Raw genomic sequence first — 15,806 nt, 5'->3', positions numbered from 1 at the left:
CCCGCGGAAGTCGGACGTTGCCCTGCTGCTTCAGTGCTGTGTCGCCCCGTTGGTAACGCACTCTGCACAGTCCCCTTATAGAAGCCCCGTGTGTAGGGGGCTCATGCCTCTATCTTAGAGAAGCACGTTTCTTCTCCTTTCACCCTGACGGATTGTCTTATCTGTGCCCAGAAGAGGCCCCGGCTAAGGGAGATGCCGTCAGATCTCCCACGGGGTGGTGAAAGTTTACTGTTGATTTTTAGGCCAGAATCGGTTTGCCTTAGTGAGGGCTGTGGATGGTGCAGGGGGAGGATTTATTGTGCTTTCTTAAACATTTATTAATTTTGCAGAATTTTTCTTAGCTAACTTTAGTGGAATTTTGTTTCCAAATTATTCCTGGGTTGTAGGTCAATAAAGCTACACTTCAGACTTCCAGCGGTTAAAGACTTCGACTTTCCCAAGGGTTAAGAGAATTCCTGAAATGCACCGCCACCTCTGCTGCGGCAAGGTCGGAACTGAGCTGACTCATCCTTGTGTCCTCGGGGAGATGGTTCAGAACGGCTTCCTGCGCTGTGTTCTGGCAGGGTTCCTTTCCTTTTTCCTCTCGAATTCCACAGCTCTTACTGGATTTTGCATCACATGACTTGGATGAACACTGTGTGGTCCAGACGCCAGGCCCCAGTGTCTGACATTGTCCCCGCCACCCCATAGCTGCAGACAGAAGTCGCTTTCTTCCCACCAGAGACTTCTCACGGTTAGGATGTTCTGCCTGTGCAGAAGGGTAGTTCTTCAAGGGGAGCACCTGGACCAGAAGCCTCACCTGGAACTTGTTGAAATGTGGCAACATTCTGGAATATTCTAGAGTGTCCTCAAATTCATAGCCTGCCCCTCCCTAGCCCTGCTGAGTCAGAGACCCAGCCCTCCAGGAGCTTCTGATTCACCTCAAGTTGGAGAACCGTTGGCCTGGAATATCTCAGTCTTTACTCTTTGATGTTATTTGAAACCTGTCACGCGACCTGGTTCCTAACAGTTAGCTTGGCTCTGCCCAGTGAGCATCACAGGGGCTGCTCCCTCAGTTTTACTCACTACTATCTTCTTGGCTAAGTCTTTTCCTTGTTAAGGCGTTTATTGATGACTCATGTGGGCGTGGCTGGGCATTACTCAGGGAAAAATGATAAACAGCTAGTAAGTGTGAAAGGTCGTTGAAAATCATCGTATAGCCTAGAAGAGTTGGCAGCGGTGTCAGTGTTCCTCGTCTCCACAGAGAACGTGCAGCGCGAGCGGCCTCACTCATGGGGGAGAGAGCTGGCTTGTGCTTTGTTGACCTGCGTTGTGAGGACGGACGGCTGTCCCCTGCTCAGTCCTGGGAAGCCCAGCTGCTGTCCTGGGCTGGGGCTGCTTCCCCAGGCATGCAGCCGTCCGCCCCGCCCCGGCCTTGGCCGGGGTCAGGGGTCAGGGTCCGGGTCGCGGGCCCGGCGGGCTGCCGGCTCCTTGCACTCCGCTGCTCTCAGGGAGTTGAGATCTTGTAGGCACAGGGTAGCTTTTGTCCGTCAGTTCACTGTCTGCGCCTACATGAAAAGTTTTAAAACCAGAATTTTACGTTTTATGTTTTTTCATTTTAGTGTAGGAAAAATGATGACGGGGACACAACTGTTGTTGTTGAAAAGGACCATTTTATGGACGATTTCTTCCATCAGGTAAGAGTCATTCAATGAAACCCAGACTCTCTGTCTTTAAACATCATTATGTTAATGTAGCTGTGCAGTGGTCATATTTGAAATAATACAGAAACTGATATTTTAAAAAGTTGGTGGTGGAATTACATGATGGTGATACATGGTGCTACTGAAGTAGTCGTTACTGTTGAGCCGTTCTTCCTGCTCATTGCCTTGGGGGGCTGAGGCGGTGGCCTTGGATGTGGGGACAGCAGACTCATCCCTCCGCCCCCGCCCACGAGGAGGAGGCGGACGCCCTCAGGCCGGGAGGTGCTTGGGGGGGCGGTGCGCTGCCCATGGGCTCATGCTGCTCCCAGTGGCTGTTAGCCCTCCTCCCAGAGCAGGGTACCTCGGAGAGACCCTGCCACACCCTCTGATATTTACAAGTTCTCACTTGTGCCCAGTGGTCACTTGGTCCTTGCGAGCGGGAGTCCTGGCAGCAGTGCTGCCCCGGCTGCTGGTCGTGCTGAGTCTGGAGTGCACCGTGCACACAGCGAGGCCGCTCCCCGGAGCAGGGGTGAGGCCCTTGCCTTGATGGCGTGGATCAGAGAGGCTTCCCACGTTTCAGAACGTCGGACCCTCGGTCAGATGGGACTTCTCTCCTGGAGGGCTCACACGTGAGCAGAAATGTACCTGAGGAAGCTCCTCCGTGTGGCCGTCGGTCAGCGGGCCTTTCTCTGAGCCATCAGCACAGAGGCCACTGCCCCGGACCTGCATCCTCGGATCTGCCCTCATACCTGTCAGTTCTCTGGGCTTCACCGCGAGGCTTTTCCCTCTCCCTCTTAGCTCCCCAGGGCTGTTTCTAGGCTGCCATCATGCTTAAATTATCTTTTTTTTTTTTAATTGAAGTGTAGTTGATTTACAGTGGTAGTTTCAGGTGTACAACAAAGTGGTTCAGTTACACATATACATACTTTTTTTTCAGATTCTTTTCTATTATATGTTATTACAAGAAATTGAATACATTTCCCTGTTTACATTCTTAAACCTAAGGAATAGTTGATCAAATTTTGCATAATATCAAATTTTTGAAATTGAGTCAGAGAACAAATATTTTGATTATTAAACATGAAGAAAAGAAACGTTTTCGGTATAATTTTTTAATGATGAAAACTTTACTTGCAGGGTTTGTTTTGATTGTGCTGAATCTAGTCTAATAGTTTCAATAGACTCTTAAATCCATTGACAGCCTAAACTGGACTGTCAACACGTGGATTTGAAAGTATGGAATATGTTAATAAAATACAGCATTTGATTCTAACTTAAGTTCGGTTTCATGTGTTAAATAGTTGATTTAGTTTGTGGTTGATTTCTGTGAAATGGCTTCTTAGACAAACAGAAGCAAGTGTTACTTGCTAATACAAACTCTTTTTCAGAAAATGGCATTCAGAGCTTAAATATCACATAGAACTTTGCAGAAAGATACGTGTGTTGCTCATGACCCGTGTTTGGTTAAGACAAATAGTGCTCTGACGGGCGGCCAGGGAGTCTCCTTTTTGTGATGGTGACGTGAGGTGGACATAAAGGGCAGTTGCGGTGGCCCTTCCCTCCTGGTGCTGAGCTGGGCCAGCAGTCTCCTCCTTGGGGCCACACGGAGGCTTCTGCTGCAGAGGTGCTGGTGGTGTGTGATACAGAACCCTCCAAGAGGTAAAACAGTATCTTTTCTACTTTGAGACAGGTGCATACCACTGATTTACTTCAGAAATGGTGCCTTAAAGGTGGCTAATTGAAACGTAGATCTGTGCACTAAAACCAAAAAGTCATTATTTGTGTTTAAGCTGTCACGGTAAAATCACAAAAAATTTAAAAGAATCAGTTTTAATTTTGTGTTTTTTTCCATGATTAATAAAATTAAATTATAAGTTTGTGAAGTTCTGTACAAATTGTAAGTGGAAGTAGCGCCCAGGCCTGATAAAATAGCCATGAAAGCAGAATTCTTTGTTAGACTCTCCTCTGATAACATGTGTTTTCAAAACGTGCCCTGGGGCCCCAAGACCCTTCTGCAGAGTTCATGTGGCCAAAACCACTTTCCTGATAACGCCAGGACGTTTGCCTCCCCCACCATCCCCTCTCCGGTGGCTGGTGGCGGAGCATCCTAGAGGCCACATGCGGTGTGACAGCCCAGCAGGCCAAACGCAGAAGCAGACGTCAGAATCAGGACGCCCTCCGTTTGCTGGGAAGTGCAGATCACTGCTCTTCCTTTACTGACGTTTGGGGAAAATACATTATTCATCTTAGCATGCGTCTTAGTTTCCCACGGCTGCTGATAGCTTCCCCCGCACGCAGTGGCTTCACACAGCACACATTTCTGCCTTACAGTCTGGAGGTCAGAAGCCAGAAGGGAGCCGCGGGGGCCCACGTCCAGGTGTGCGCAGGGCTGAGCTCCCTCTCCAGGCTCTGGGGGACGTGTTTCCAGCTTCCAGAGGCGCCCGCGTTCCTGGCATGTGGCCCCTCCCTCTCCCCGAAGCACACTGCTGTGGCCTTTGCCGGTCTGATCACACCTCTTTTTTCAAAATTTGATCCTGTTGCCTCCGTTTTATAAGAACCCTTGTGGTTACGTTAGAACAGCCCAGAGAGTCCAAGGTAATACCAATCCAGACTAATCACACCTGAAAGTCCCTTTGCCCTGCAAGGTCACGGTCACAGGGTTCGGGTGTGGGCGTATACCACACGCGCAGTGGGCTTGTAGTTACTGTTTCAACTGAATGAACGCACGTCGAAGCTGCTTCTCCGCGGTGGCAGTTACCTGTGGAGAGCTGCGGCCTACAGGAGCCAGAGCTCTCTGGGGCCTTCGGTGACTTTCCAGGACAGAGGTCCCGAGACCACATCCGTGGGCTGCGCTTGGCGGTAGGGCTCCTCACGTCTGTGTCCCGCCGCGGTGTCCTTCCCCGTGGTTGGGAAGTGACGTGGAAGGTGCACACGGGGGTGACCGAGCTCCCGCTCCTGTCCTCACTTGCTCTGTTTTCTCACCTCTCTGCTCCACAGGTGACGCTTTTTTTAGTTTCTTGTTTAGATGTCCCAGTGTTTCTTCATGTAAATGTTAACATCTGCAAGTTATTCTGTGCCTGTGTTGACCTCTTTCCTGCATCATTGCTAATGCTTATATATGTTTTGTTCTGCACTTTCTGGGTTTGTTTTTTTCTTTCTCTCTTTCTTTCTTTTGGTTTATTATTCGCTTGTTTTTAACTTAATATAGATCCTGGAGACCTTTTCATACCTTTGTGTTAGTTCCATAATGTAACCTAACAAGTCCCCCGTTAGTGGGCTTTGGGGTTTCCCTGATCTCTTAAATGTGGAAGTTGTGCTTAATTCCCAAGGGCTGCACAAACTTAGTAGTTGAAAACAGCACAGATTTATCCTCTTTGTTTCTGGAGACCAGAGGTCCAGACTGGTTTCACTGGGGTGAGATCAAGGGGCCAGCAGGGTCCCAGGCCCGGAGGCCCGAGGGGAGAATCCATTTCCCAGCCTGTCCAGCCCTGGCGCTGCATCCTTGGCTCGTGGTCCCTGCCTCCGTCTCCCAGGCCAGCAGCGTTGCCTCTTGCTTCCCCAGTCGTGTGCCTTCTTCTGTAGCCACGTCTCCCCCTGCTTCTCTCTCCTGAGAACCCTTGTGATTGTATCGAGGGCCCACCTGGGGAGTCCGGGCTGGCCTGTGCCCTCGTCCTGCAGGCCTTCCTCTAGTCACACCTGCAATTTCTTTTGCCGTGTAAGGGAACAGTCACCGGTTCCGGGGATGAGGACCTGGACATCTGGGGGACGGTATTCAGCCCACCACAGAGGTTTCTGAAGATAATGTTACGAATCCACCTGGACAAACCTTGCTAATGAGTGCATTACATTTGTAAACAAGCATTGAATCATTTAGACTATAAGAGGCAAAAAATAATGAGAAAGCTTGGCTGTGCCAGCTGTGAAACCTGCTCTCAGAGAATGTTCTTGCCAGCGTGTTGTGCCGGGCGAGCTCCCCTGCCGTCTGCGCGGGGCACCGCAGGGGCACTGGGTGCTTGGAGTTGCCGTCAGCTGCAGTGATGCTGCGTCTCGGCTGTAAACCTTTTCACAGCCTTGTGGGTTTTGCGGGTGAATGTTGGTTGATGTTGCCTTGGTCATAAAGGTAGATGTTTTAATGTGATATGTTTCCCATTATTTTTTAAATTAAACAGATGCGAAAAGGTTGTTATTTCTTTATGTGATAATCATTCCTTTACTTCCCTCCTTTCTCCTTCCCTTTTTAGGTAACGAAAAATGGTAGCAGATTTGAACTTGCCACCGTGGTGATGGCTTTCTGTCTCTCCTAGGTTGAGGAGATCAGAAGCAGCATAGCTAAAATAGCTCAGCATGTTGAAGATGTAAAGAAAAACCACAGCATCATCCTCTCTGCACCAAACCCAGAAGGAAGTAAGTCGTTGGTTTTGAAAAGAAGTGTGTCTGTCTGTCTGTCTGTCTGTGACACAGGCCTCAGCCTGGCAGCTCATGAGACTGGGCTGGGGGTCGTCCCAGTGCTAGAGGCTGGCGGGCCCGACCTCAGGATTCTGATGAGTCTGGTCTGGGTGAGCCGAGGCGTCTGTCCATTGTTCAGCCGGGGTGAGGACCACTGATGCGGGGCGTCCGCAAGGCTACAGAAAGGTGGCTTTGCGGGAGTTTGGGGCTGTGTCAGTGACTGGCCTTAGATCTGGAGTATGTTCACAGCTAAACAAGAGTAATAGAATTTTGTGTTTAGATGAAAGTAAGAGATTGATTTCGGAAACAGTACTTGTTAGAGCAGGCTTAAAGATGAAGAACAGACGAAGAGGCGGTCTCAAGTCCTAAGCAGAGACTTCTGTGTGGAGTGTGCTGTTCTCAGTGTCTGGTGGCAGCGTGTGACCACGTGATTTTAAATTAACCGAGCACCAGGCATTGGAGGTTACGAGAAAGTGTTTCCTTGATCTGAACTGATAAATTTTGCAAACTTTTAAAAGTAAGATGGATCTGGCTGATAAGCCAGAGACTGCAAATTGGGATCCATACCCCTTTTCTGGGGGGGTGTTAATACCGAGAGTTTTAATCCATGAAAGTGACTGTCCCTCTACTCACGCCGTCTTTCATTGCTCTCAGTAGTGTCCCACAGGGGTCGCGTCAAGGCCTCACACACCTTTCACGCCAGTGTAGATAGTCTCTGCTGTAACTTTTATTTTCTGATTGTTTCTATATATAGAAATACAGCAGGATTTGCATGTTGATCTTGTATCCCATTATCTTGCCTAGTTACTGATTTCAGCAATTTCTCGGTAGATTCTGTTGGGCCTTCTCTGCACCCAGTCACGTCCTCTGTGGATAATGACAGTTGTCCCTGAGTCCTTAGGCTTTTCGTTTTCAGTTGACTGACTTCCCTGACCTTCCATACAGCATGAGTAGGGGTGGCGGTGGGGACACTGATTCTCAGTCTCGGGGGAGAGTTAGCAGATTGTTTGGTGTGGCCGTACACTGAAGAAAGAGCTCGGCATTAAATTGAAAAGGAACTCATTTTTATCAGATTTTGCATTCTTGTAGAATACTGCTTTGCGTGTCTGTAGATGCCCTGTCTTATGATTTAGAAGAATGTTTCCTGAAGTGTGGGGCCCCTGGAGTGGGAATCTCATTGGCTAGTTTATGAAGCAAGTTCTGTGGGGTCGTCTTTACACCCCGTCCCCTGCTTGGAGAGTTACAGTGTGCTAAGCGTCATGGAGGCTCTGGGAAGTCCTGCACGAAGAAACCTCTTTCCCTTTGCTCAGGTAGTGGTTTTGCCAGAGTGTTTGCCCACAGAACTTTTACGTAACACCTGTTAGCATCTTGCTTGATTCTTGGAGAAGTTGAATTTGAATAAATGTTAGTGTATTGTTTTTTTTTTTTTTTTTTCTGAGAAATTTGCCTCCCTAAACTTTCGTCACCAAGTAAGAGCAGATACGATTGCTTGAGTGAATTTAGAGCTCTTAGTGCTTCACAGTCGTCCCTTGGGCCTAAAGAGAATGATTGCTTTTTGTCTGTTTCAAAACAGAATGGAACCAAAATGTAGGAAGTGACATCTAACTGCTTACTTAAGTTGGTGTTTGGAAAGAAAAATACAGTAACTCCTGCCCCACAGTGCCAGCCCTGGAAGTGCCAGGAGGAGGCACCTGGCCCTGGGCTGCTGTCCCCGCCCGGGCGGGCAGGCAGGGGAAGCTGGAGCCCCGGCCACCCTGCGCAGGCCCCTGGGTGGGCGCCCAGAAGGGCTCTGAGCGCAGTGGCCCTGGTGGAGCCATATGGCAGCCTGGCCAGCCTGGGGTCGGGCTGCCCCGCCCGCCCTCCTCCCCGCGCGCCTGCGGGCTCGCTGTGCTTCTTGGCTTCTCGGGCCTCAGCTGCCTCAGGGGAGAGCGCCTCCGGTCGCTGGGCACTTCTCTGGGTTGCCTTCTCTTGAATCTTCTTTCCTGCCATTTTGGCTTTATGACACCTTTAAGCATCTTAAACCATTTTGTGCAGCCCTCTGTGGTCAGCAGAGGGCCGATGAGACTGCCTGCCCACTGAAGAGGATGCTGCCAACACGCCGTTCCCTCTGTGACCGGAAGTCCTGCCTTGACCAGTGCAGCCTGAGCACCCACTTCTGTGGCGTGTCGCGTCAGTACGGCAGTGCCCCTTTCATTCCTCTCACTGCCGCCTGAGCCCTGCGCGCTGTGTTAGCAGGCAGGTCCAGAGCCTCCATCCCGGGTGACCCCCGCCAGGGCTTCCTTATCCTGGGAGGGGAGTCCCCTGTGGGCCGCCCGCTGGGAAGGGGCTGACCCCGCAGTCGCAGCCTCGGTTGGGGTGCTCCTGCAGCTGCTCAGGGTCCCCAGCTGTACCCCGGCCCTGGCTCTGGCGCATCGTGTCCTCAGCTGGGCCCGCCCCTGCCCAACCCTTCTGCTGCAGGTGCACTTCCCCCTGGACCCCTTCCTCCACTCGCCTTCCCCAGACACGGTGAGGGGGTCCAGCCCTCCCACCAGGGCCCACCGGGGTTAGAGTAGATAGCAGAAAAGAAATGAAATATATGGGAGGAACTATTCCCCCCAGCACATGGTTACATTTCTGCTTTCCTTTTTCAGGTCTAGGTTAGCAATGGATTCTGTGAACTGTTTCATCAGTTAGTTGGTACATCAGCCATCCTCAAACCTGGGTGTGCGCCAGGAACCCCGGGAGGCCTTGTTGAGTCACGTGACTGGCCCAGCCAGCCAAGTTTCCTATTGAGTAGGTTGGGGTGGGGCCCAGGAACTTGCATTTCTACGGAACTCCTACCTGACACTGAAGCTGCTGGTCCGGGACCCACACTCTGAGAGCTGGTGGCACAAGCAGTTTTTAAGAAAAAGACAAACCTGAAAGTTAACAGAGAACATTGTTCTGTCTAAGTTTGTAGGACATGCTGTTTTGGATATCATAGCTCAGGTATCTTTTTTTATTTTAAATTTCACAGAAATAAAAGAAGAGCTTGAAGATCTGAACAAAGAAATCAAGAAAACTGCTAATAAAATTCGGACCAAGTTAAAGTGTGAGTTTAAAGTTTTGATTATGTGTAATCATTGACATTGGGAATGTGGGAAATTATTATTTTCTTCTTTATAATTTTTATGCTTTTACATCTTCAAAAGTTAAAATTGTGAGCACTTTAAATTACTTGTATATACCTGGAATAGTAAGCCTTGTCTAAGTTATACACTGTCCTAGAATTCTTGAACTCCCAGCTCTGGGGAGCACATACCAGGAGCTGAAGCTCGTGGCTGTTAAGCACTAATTCATATTCAGCAAGAGCAAGCACCTGCACACTGTTCACCTTTTACGCTGTATGTTTATTGGTGTAGTTTCGGGCCAAACTCAAGGCCCTTGAGCAGGTGAGCAGCCTTTAAAGTGAATCACCAGATTCTTCTTCAGGGTTTAGTTGACGAGCTCTTTTGAACATTTAGTACAATTCAGCTTAGTTGATGGCTCAGTTTCAACATCAGTGGATCCCAAGAGGTTTACAGCTTTCCTCTGGGACTTAACCCAGAGGTGGTGTTTTCTTGATATGGTAGAAAGACACATTGCATTTAATTTTTGCAAAATAACATTCAAATCAAGAATGTCTCTGAAGATCAAGGCCTTTATTATGGGAAATTTCAGACATATATGGGGGTGGAGCCAGTGTCCATGACCTTCAGCTCCACAGTCCTCAGTGGCCCCCACCCAACCTGGTTGGTTTTGCAACCAATCCCAGACATCCCAGACTTTACCAGCATATGGTCTTCAGTGTGTATTTCTAAAACAAGGATTTCCCTCCAAAATACAACTGTAATACTATTATTACATCTAAGTTACATTTTTTTTTTCTAATTTGTTAAAACTGTTTGAGGGGGGCACATAATTAGGTTGGTTGGTTTGTGTTTTAGAGGAGGTACTGGGAATTGAACCTTATGCGTGCTAAGTGTGCACTCTACCACTTGAGCTATACCCACCCGCTAAGTCACATTAAATACTATTATTTATTATAAACCAGCCAATCAGGATTTAGACTTCCCCAATGATCTTTTAATTTTTTTTTTAACAGTTTGTTTGAATTGGGTTCCAAATAAGGACTATACACTGTGGTTGTCGATATGTCACTCAAAATTTCTTTAGATTGGTTTCTCCTTCCATCTTTGCCCCCAGCCCTTTTTTTTTGGTTGGAGAAGCCAGGACATTAGTCCATCCAAAGTTGCCATGTTGCAGTTTCGCTGACTTCCCCCCTCTGATGTCACCTAACAGGTTCCACCGTCCTCGGCAGTTCCTGTCAATTGATAGTTAAGTTCTCCAAACCGGATCAGGTTCAGCTTTTTTTCTTTTAAACGTTAAGCTGTAACATCTGGCTTTATTTTGTAATATTATCAATAAATGATTACCAAAATTCATACATTTATTAGTAGTTGAAAAGATAAATTTGAGATAGGGCTTGAAAAACTTTTTTTTTTTTTTTTTTAGTTTAAAAGGTAACTCTTTCTTGTGTTTCTAGCTATTGAGCAGAGTTTTGATCAAGATGAGAGTGAGAACCGGACTTCGGTGGATCTTCGGATACGAAGAACCCAGGTTTGACTGTCAGCCTCGTCTAGATTGGAGTGATGTCCAAGAATTAGGCCTCTTTACTTTCTTCTTCCAGATTCACAATAATTTCGTCTTTACTGTCCCACGAATCCTCACAACATTTCCGCGTAAGAAAGGCATAGTGTTTAGATTACCTCTGTATTACGAAGGAAAAAAAAAATCTGTTCAACCCATCAACAGAGTTCTGTTCTGAAGACCAGAGAATCACCCGAATCCTTGCAGTGCTGGCGCTGAGACCCTCGCCCTGCAGGGGTTTGCGGGGCAGCACAGTGGGACTCAGTCCACTTAACTCTGCCTGACAGATGGTGGTTGTACATTTGGGCTCTGGGGGCAGTGTGCTTGGGTGCCAAATCTGATCCAGTCAGCCTGAAGCCATGGACCTACTGGCTTCTCTAAATCCTGGCTTTCCCTCCTGTCACATGGGGGCAGTAACAGTGCAGCAGGGTCACTGTGAAAATCAAGCACACTTGTTCATGTCGAGTTCTCAGCTTAGACTCCGTTACAGAGTAAGTTGCTCTTATTTTCCACTTGAAGGAGTAAGTAGCTGAATAGTTTGAATTTTTGGGATGTAATATTTTCATTGATCACTTAACAGAAGTGGCCATTATGTATTGATCCAGTTTTTCCTGTGTTGCCAGCATTCAGTGCTGTCTCGAAAGTTTGTGGAAGTTATGACAGAATATAATGAAGCTCAGACTCTATTTCGGGAGCGAAGCAAAGGACGGATACAGAGGCAGCTGGAAATAAGTGAGTCAGTGAAAATGCTGTCTTTGTTAAAAACGTATTTTTCTTCCTTAAGGTCTGACATGAAGGTATGTAACTCCAAAAAAGTGATTCCATCTCTGTTTTTGTCGGTACTGTAAAACCTAAAGCCCTTACAGAGCTTCCTGTTCATTGAATCAACCAGCCTATTGTTTACTGACCTCCTTCAGAAATTCTAGGTGAGTGGACCTCAGAGTACTTTCTGTTGACCAGACTTGTAGAGGGTTAATCAGATTTGGAAAACTTTCAGCCATCATCTCCTGGAGTAGTTTCGTGTCCCCCTACCCTTCCTGCCCCGTCTCAGGAGACCGTTCCCGGGGGTCTCTCATGGTTCTGCAGGTCTGGTGAGCAGACAGGCAGTGCCCTCCTGCTCCGGACTCCCTTCCCAGGATGTCTGTGTACGCTCAGCCTGGGCAGAGGCTGTGCGCGTGCTGGGTAGAGGTCAGGCGGGCTTGCTTACTCCCCGTCGTGGAAGAGCAGGGTTCCGAGCTGCAACACTGGCCCAGTGTGGGCACCGGGTCTGCTGGGCTGCTCTGCCCCCCAGGGACTCGGGGAGGGGGAGGAGCGGTGAGCACGGACCTCATTAAGTGACACTGTAACAATTTTATTGAGAGACAGTTGACATGCCATGTGAATGATGTTCCAAGTGTATAGCCCAGTGGTTTTAGTATATTAGCACAATCAATTTTAGAACATTTTAATCACCCCTAAAGGAAACTCTGACATGTGACCAGTCACTCCACTTCCCTCCCCCAGCCCTAGGCAGCAGCCAGTTTACTCTCGTATTTGTAGATTTGCCTATTTGCACGTCGACATAAACTGGCCTCCTCCACTGAGCACAGTGTTTTCAAGTCTCCACCATATTGTAGCGTTTATCAGTGTTTCAGCCTCTTTATGGTTGGATCACGTCCATCGTGGGGATGGGTCACATTAACGATAGGTTTATTCAGTCATCAGGGGATGAACATTTGGGTTGTTTCCACTTTTTGGTGATTATGAATGATGCTGCTAGGAACATTCACATTAAGTGTTATTTTAATTATTATGACATTTACTCATTTAATTTTGTCTTTTGTGGCACGGAGTGTGAACACTAGTAATCATCAGTTGGGTCGTTCCGAAAACCTGTGAACCTGTTCATAGAGAGCATCCACACGTTTAACTCAAGGAGTGAGACCGGAAGTGTTCATGCCGGTCGCTCTGATGCTGCGTCTGCATCCTCGCCCTTCAGCGCGTGCGCTCAGCTGTCCCCTTCCCCACAGCCAGAGTCACCCTTTTAGGAAAACTGATTTGCCCAGAGTGTGTGTGTCAGTTTCCTTTTTATAGTTGCTTCTCGTTCATGCTAACACTGAGCATTGTTGTTCGTTCCAGTCCTAAGGTTTTTCATGAGCGGTTTCCAGTGCTTCCTGCTTCTGAGTCTTACGTTAATTTCTTTCATCATTAACACTTGCCTAAGAAAATACATTTGAAAGTTTAGGAAAACATTGTTTAAAAATGTTAGCAACTCAGATTGTAGCTGCTAACTTACGGGTGCCAACGTCATTTTCAAATATTGCTGCATTCTGAACGGAGGTTTTACTTGTTAATATTTTAGCTGGAAAAACCACCACCGATGATGAACTCGAAGAGATGCTGGAAAGTGGCAACCCCTCCATTTTCACGTCAGACGTGAGTATGTGGGGGGCTTTGTGACCGCGCGTGCTTGTACGTGCACATGTGCTTTCTCCCTCTCGCTGCCAGAGCAGTCGTGAGGTCACTAGTGTTTCTCTTCTGCTTGTTTTTTCCAAAGATCATATCAGATTCACAAATCACTAGACAAGCTCTCAGTGAAATTGAGTCGCGTCACAAAGACATCATGAGGCTGGAGACCAGCATCCGGGAGCTGCATGAGGTGTTCGTGGACATGGCCGTGCTTGTGGAGACGCAGGTAGCCGCGCGCCGTCACCGCCTGGCGGCGGGGCAGGCGCTTGCACGGGCGCGCGTCTGGTTCCCACAGGCCTGGGAAGGCCATTGTTTTGGGTTCAGTCTCATAATTCAAAGGCTGATTGTAGTGTTATTGCCATGTGAGACTGAAATGCTGGAAACAACTTGAACCTTGCACAGCAAGGGACTGGTTTAGTTAATTAAATTCGGGCATGTCCAGAGCACGGCGGGTAGGCCGCTCAGGCTTTGTTCATGGAGGGTCGCTGATGAAACACACAGTGCTGCGCTGGAATCTCAGGTTGGCATCAGAGGGAGATGTGAAGCCTCGCACGCGCGCGCGCGCGCGCGTGTGTATACACGTGTGTATACCTAGACACGCACGTATGTGCAGATGTGAATGTGTGTGGCACACCCATATGCGCGCGCGTGTGTGTAGAAGTGAGCACGGCGTGCGCTCCGCGACGTGGAGCAGCATTCACAGATGGAAAGAAGCGCGCCAAGCAGTGTAGCAGCAGGGGGTTCTGGGAATCCTCGTTTTCTTCTTTAAAGTGTGTGTGTTTTGAAGTTTTCTACAAGGAGCTATATGAGAGTAACAGTAGGGAGAAACGTTTACAAGAATAAGCCCCAAAGGGGCTGCAGCCACGCCATAAACCAAGCTCGTGCTTGCTGTGCGGTGTCCACGGCATGGGCAGGGGGACCCTGTGGGGGCCGAGGGAACCAGCGCCGCGCGCCGGCGGCCCCTGCTGGGCGGGCGGGTTGCTGCGCCACCTCTCGTGGCCCTGAGTAAGGTCCTCCGTGATTCTCCGAGGGCCGCGAGGCTCGCGCAGGGTCCCTCGCTGGGGCAGCCGGCCGCGCTGTGAGGTCCTGCTCCCACCGGGCCTGGCTGCAGGACCTGCCGGCCGGGATGGTTCTCTGAGAAGGTTCAGGTCTGCCGGCCTGTTTTCTGTGTCTGCCTGGATTATGATGTGAGGAGACTTGGGGACCCATCCAGGCACCGGGTTCATTCTCCACATCATCACTGACCTTTTGAAGAACACTGTTTACCTGAGAGACTTTGTCACAGAAGTGTGTGACGACATTTGCAGCGTGGGGCGGGGACGGGCAGGTTCCCTCCTTCCTGCTTGGGTGGACCTGCTGCCGCTCAGGGTGCAGAAGGGGAGAGTGGGGAGTCTGGCCACCACCGGCTTCTCATTTTCAGAAAGGAAACTAGTTAGACGGTAAGAACGAGAACTAATTATTTTTGTCATTACTGAAGATTTTGGAGTGCCTTGGACTTTTCATTAGAATTGCTCTATGTCAAATGTATCGTATTCATTTCCAGTAGAAAAAAATTGCTGTGTTCTTAGCTTTTCTTCATTTTTTCCTTTTAGAAGTCTGTTAGTGTTGCATTTTAGTGACACAGCCTATTTAAAATGTGTGCGTAGTTAGAACTTACTAGCAGGTTGACGCTTGGGCATGAGTAAGCTGACTGTGCGCCACTCCCCACTGCCGCAGGCTGCTGTGGACAGAAAGCCAGGCAGTGTGTCTTCTCCTCTAGCGTCTCCCTGGATTCATCTCACCTTACGTTTCTGCTCATTCATTTTAGTCACCTGAGTGGCAACCATACGCTCCTCTTAGTTTGCTGATGCTGTAAAGGAATCACAGCAGCTTCCTCCCCGTCAGGGAGGCTGGCTCTCTCTGTCGCTTGCTGCGCGTGCATGACAGCGGGTGTTAGCTCGCTGTCGCAGCCGCCTCTCGCTCCTGTGCCAGCTGCAGAGAGTGTCCCGTGCTGGAGCACATCCCAGAGTCTGTGTGGGTCACCTTCAGCCATCAGCACGGTTGCCCATCCCTTTTCGTTCTTTCCATAAGGCAGGTTGGATTTTGACTACTTTGTATTGGCACATGTGTAATGGTCTCATCTTTTTTTGTAAATGTGAAAAATTCGGTCCCAGTTACATGCACCTTATGTCCCTGTGGAAACATCACTGCTGTGTGGACGTCTTAAGATGCACAATTATGTCATTTAAAAATGTCCTCTAAGTTCGAAACTTTTTGCTTTCAGGGTGAAATGATCAACAACATAGAAAAAAACGTTATGAACGCCATGGACTATGTAGAACATGCTAAAGAAGAAACGAAGAAAGCTATTAAATATCACAGCAAAGCGCGAAGGGTGAGTGCGGTCTTCAAGCACTGAAGTGCGTTTCTCTCTGCCCTTGGTTCTGAGTGCTAGTACTTGCCTGTGGGCCTGCTTCCCAGGGATTCCCAGAAACAAAAGCATCTTACGTTGAAGTTTCGTTTTAAAACTGAAGTACTTCCTTATTTTGCTAAGATGTTTGAAGTTTGTCAGCTAAGTCATGCTGCCTGAACCCTGTTGGTTCT

General features: G+C 48.7%; 1 protein-coding gene across 2 annotated transcripts in view; it reads left to right on the top strand.

Annotated features, from left to right (window-relative positions):
* Positions 1–15,806, top strand: part of STX2 (syntaxin 2) — a 31,637-nt gene that overhangs the window by 8,699 nt on the left and 7,132 nt on the right. For both annotated transcript variants that reach the window (XM_031442466.2, XM_031442465.2), the window contains exons 2-9: positions 1,602–1,676; positions 5,987–6,086; positions 9,124–9,198; positions 10,672–10,745; positions 11,399–11,507; positions 13,117–13,190; positions 13,312–13,449; positions 15,487–15,597. In XM_031442466.2, the coding sequence (XP_031298326.2) occupies positions 1,602–1,676; positions 5,987–6,086; positions 9,124–9,198; positions 10,672–10,745; positions 11,399–11,507; positions 13,117–13,190; positions 13,312–13,449; positions 15,487–15,597 (756 nt within the window). The remainder of the gene's footprint in view (positions 1–1,601; positions 1,677–5,986; positions 6,087–9,123; positions 9,199–10,671; positions 10,746–11,398; positions 11,508–13,116; positions 13,191–13,311; positions 13,450–15,486; positions 15,598–15,806) is intronic.

Source organism: Camelus dromedarius, chromosome 31 (genome assembly GCF_036321535.1).
Source record: "Camelus dromedarius isolate mCamDro1 chromosome 31, mCamDro1.pat, whole genome shotgun sequence".
Classification (NCBI taxonomy): domain Eukaryota; kingdom Metazoa; phylum Chordata; class Mammalia; order Artiodactyla; family Camelidae; genus Camelus; species Camelus dromedarius.
This window is presented reverse-complemented; position numbering and strand designations above follow the sequence as displayed.